Below are 3069 nucleotides of genomic sequence, written 5' to 3' on the forward strand. Positions count from 1 at the left end.
CAACAAGGGGCTAGTTGCAGAATCCCTTTATAAAACAATGGACCAGTTACAAAAAGTGGACGCGGAGGGGTTAGCTCATCACCGTTGATTAAGAGTCCATCCGATATAGACGGCGGGCGCTCGTACAAAATCGATCGGTTGAAGGAAATCTTTTCCCATTGACAAAACACTTTCTCACTGGTTATTTATCACTTTTGCAGCGTTTTCTTTTACATAGAGCATGTTGTACTGGATATCTTTACCAATTAAATAGTCCCTTCATTTTGACACAAAATCCGGTAAATTTGCATACGTGTGCGAGTTAACTGCATAAACAATGAGCCGGCTTCAGAATTAAAAAAAAACGGTAAAATATGGATCATGTTTTATTCTAGGTGTGAGCGATGCTGCATGAGATAAAGAAAAGAGGACATGCACGCTATGTTGTTGGTTGACTATAATTAAATGGGATTGTGTGCTTCACGAGAAAAAGGAAGACAATACAAGGAAAAAGACACGATTTAAATAGGATTCTGGGTTGCATGAGATAAACAAAACATATAAAAGAGGAATACCCGATTAAATGAGATTGATAAATTTACCAGTGCATGGATAGTTACTCATGCCACAATTTTTCATAATAATTTTAGAATTATGAAGAAGTGTTCCTTATCATCCGTGTTAGATTCTTTCTTCTTCAAAATCACGGTGTACACCTGTTTGTCGCTGTCAGGTGACACTATACTGATGCCGTTGTACCACTACGGCGGACAATTTTGTGCACACACGCCAATTTTCTTTTCCGTTACAATGCACGGGCGTTTGTGCTAGTTTCTTGGAAAATAGGTTAAAAGTGTCCAAAATCGGCTGTCATGCAAGTTGCCCCGTACTGTGATCCCAAGCATCCTAAAATTTGAAACAACTGTGGATCGAATTAGCAAGGGTGACCGATAGATCACTTGAAAACTAGGTCATGCATATGTCAACCGATAGATCAACAAATGTTTGAAACAACTGTTCAATATATAACACTTCTTAAGGAGAAAACTAGATAATGCATTAATATGTATGTATGTACAATGACTCCAGCTAGTTCCCAAGAAAGACTGCTACATTATCAGGACAATCGAAAAAAAAAAACAAATTACTGTAACCTGTATATATAACTAAAACGGCCTACATCGAAAAGATGGAATCAACAAGCTCTGAGACCGCGGTTCTCTGTCGCTTCGCCGGCGTCCGGGGCAGCGCATCCACGGTGTACGGACTTCCCTTGCTCTTGGTGCAGGTTCGTTTCCCAGCGTTGCAAACGGGGTACTCCGACGGGCAGCAGGTCGCCCGGTCCCTGCAACAGGTGGCGCCCTCGGCCGGGCAGCACCCCCACGCCAGGCACACGCTCCTCACGCCGTACGTGCAGCAGCATGTGCTCCCCGACGGGCACGAGCTGTAGCGATCGCACTTCTCCTCCCGCGCCGGTGGTGCCGGCTTCCGGTTGGGCCCGGTCTTGACGGGGTAGGACGCGAACATGGCGATGCCGCACTTGCCGGCACGCGCGGTCACGTTGCGCTCCATCCGGATGTATCCGCCCTCGCCCCAGCCCGGACCCCACGAGTTGCGCACGAGCCAGTAGTCCTTGCCGTCGTCCGCCTCCGTGCCGTAGCCCACCGCCAGAACGGCGTGGTCGAGCTCCGTGCCGCACCGGCCCGTGAAGACTCCGGACTCGTAGAGCTGGAACTCGCGCCCGCCGGCCTCGATAGCGACGCTCACCGGCTGGTGCGCCACGGCCTTCATCAGCGATGCCTCATCGTCGGCGGGCACGTCCTTGAAGCCGTCGATGGAGACGACCTTGCGGGCCTTCTTGGCGAGGTCGCACTTGCCCTCCTTGGCGGTGTAGGGGTAGTCATCCTCGGTGTCGATGCCGCCGTTCCGGACGATGAAGTCGAAGGCGTCGTCCATGATGCCGCCGTTGCACCCGCTGTTATGCCCGTTGCGAGAGCAGTCCACGAGCTCCTGCTCCGACAGCGTCACGAGGTCGCCGGTGACGATCTTGTTGATGCCTTCCACCGCGGCAACCGTGGAGAACGCCCAGCAGCTGCCGCACTGGCCCTGGTTCTTGACGGCCGCCACGGCGCCCTTCTCCCTCCAGTCCACGGACTCTGGCAACACGTCATTAGCTTCGTACCGGTAGCGCTCGCCGACGGCGTTGCGGGCCCTGCCAGCGGCGCCGGCGCCGAGGTAGGCAGCGCGGAACTCGGCGTTGGTGAGGTCGGCGAAGCGGTTCATCCCGAGGCGGAACCCACCGCGCTGCGCGGCACGAGCGTTGTGCGCTTCGACGAAGTCTAGGTTGTCTCGGAACGCGCGGAACCGGCGGACGTACTCGGCGAGCGCGTTGTAGGAGCGGCCGTGCCGCGCCAGCCACGCGTCGAACATCGCCCGCACATCCGTCTCCGTCCGCCGCGTCAGCCCCCGCGCACCATGCTCAGCCGCTTCGTCGACGTGGGCGGCGGCTGCAGGCGAGGAGGCGGCGAAGATGACGAGGAGCACCAAGGTGACCGCTGCGGCGGCCGCTCCGCGACCTGCCATGGCTGCCGCGGCACTCGGCTTAGGTCGTCACGGCAGTACGAGGACTCGAGGCTCGATCGAAAGCTATTCTGTCACGTACGTACGAGGTGGCAATTTGTTTCGATCGATCGACTTGTGGTTTTGGAGTTTGGACTTTAGGGATCGGCTGGTGATTATATATACTGGTCTGGTCGACACGACCTGGAGTCGTGATCGGGTTCTGATTGACGTGGGCGAGACCGACACGGCAGTGAGGTAGTTTGGCGCGCAAGTCGATTCGACCTCAGATCCAACGGTGGAGACGCATACTGACAACTTTGACGTGGTACGGTAACTGTTTTCGATTCAGATCGGACGGCCGTGACGTGCACTGGTCCGAAGTCCCAACTAGTATGCCGTACGAGACCAACTGCGGTCGGAGTATCACCATGTACCACGTAGTATCCCAAACTAGCAGCCGGGGAACGTCTTTGGTTCAGGAAATAAACATGTAATCGGGTTACAACGTAACTAGAAAATATTACACTT

The 3069-nt window shown here is 54.0% G+C and overlaps 1 protein-coding gene across 1 annotated transcript; it reads right to left on the reverse strand.

Moving 5' to 3' along the window:
• Positions 1-886: 886 nt before the first annotated feature.
• Positions 887-2674, reverse strand: LOC123042659 (cysteine protease 1). Its single transcript, XM_044465069.1, has one exon. The coding sequence runs from the start codon at positions 2560-2562 to the stop codon at positions 1156-1158; it is 1407 nt and encodes a 468-aa protein (XP_044321004.1). The 5' UTR covers positions 2563-2674; the 3' UTR covers positions 887-1155.
• Positions 2675-3069: the final 395 nt, after the last annotated feature.

The sequence above is a fragment of the Triticum aestivum genome, chromosome 2B, assembly GCF_018294505.1.
Source record: "Triticum aestivum cultivar Chinese Spring chromosome 2B, IWGSC CS RefSeq v2.1, whole genome shotgun sequence".
Lineage (NCBI taxonomy): Eukaryota > Viridiplantae > Streptophyta > Magnoliopsida > Poales > Poaceae > Triticum > Triticum aestivum.

Coding starts and splice junctions, on each gene's coding strand:
- LOC123042659 (XM_044465069.1), bottom strand. CDS start 2,562: ATGGCAGGTCGCGGAGCGGCCGCCGCAGCGGTCACCTTGGTGCTCCTC.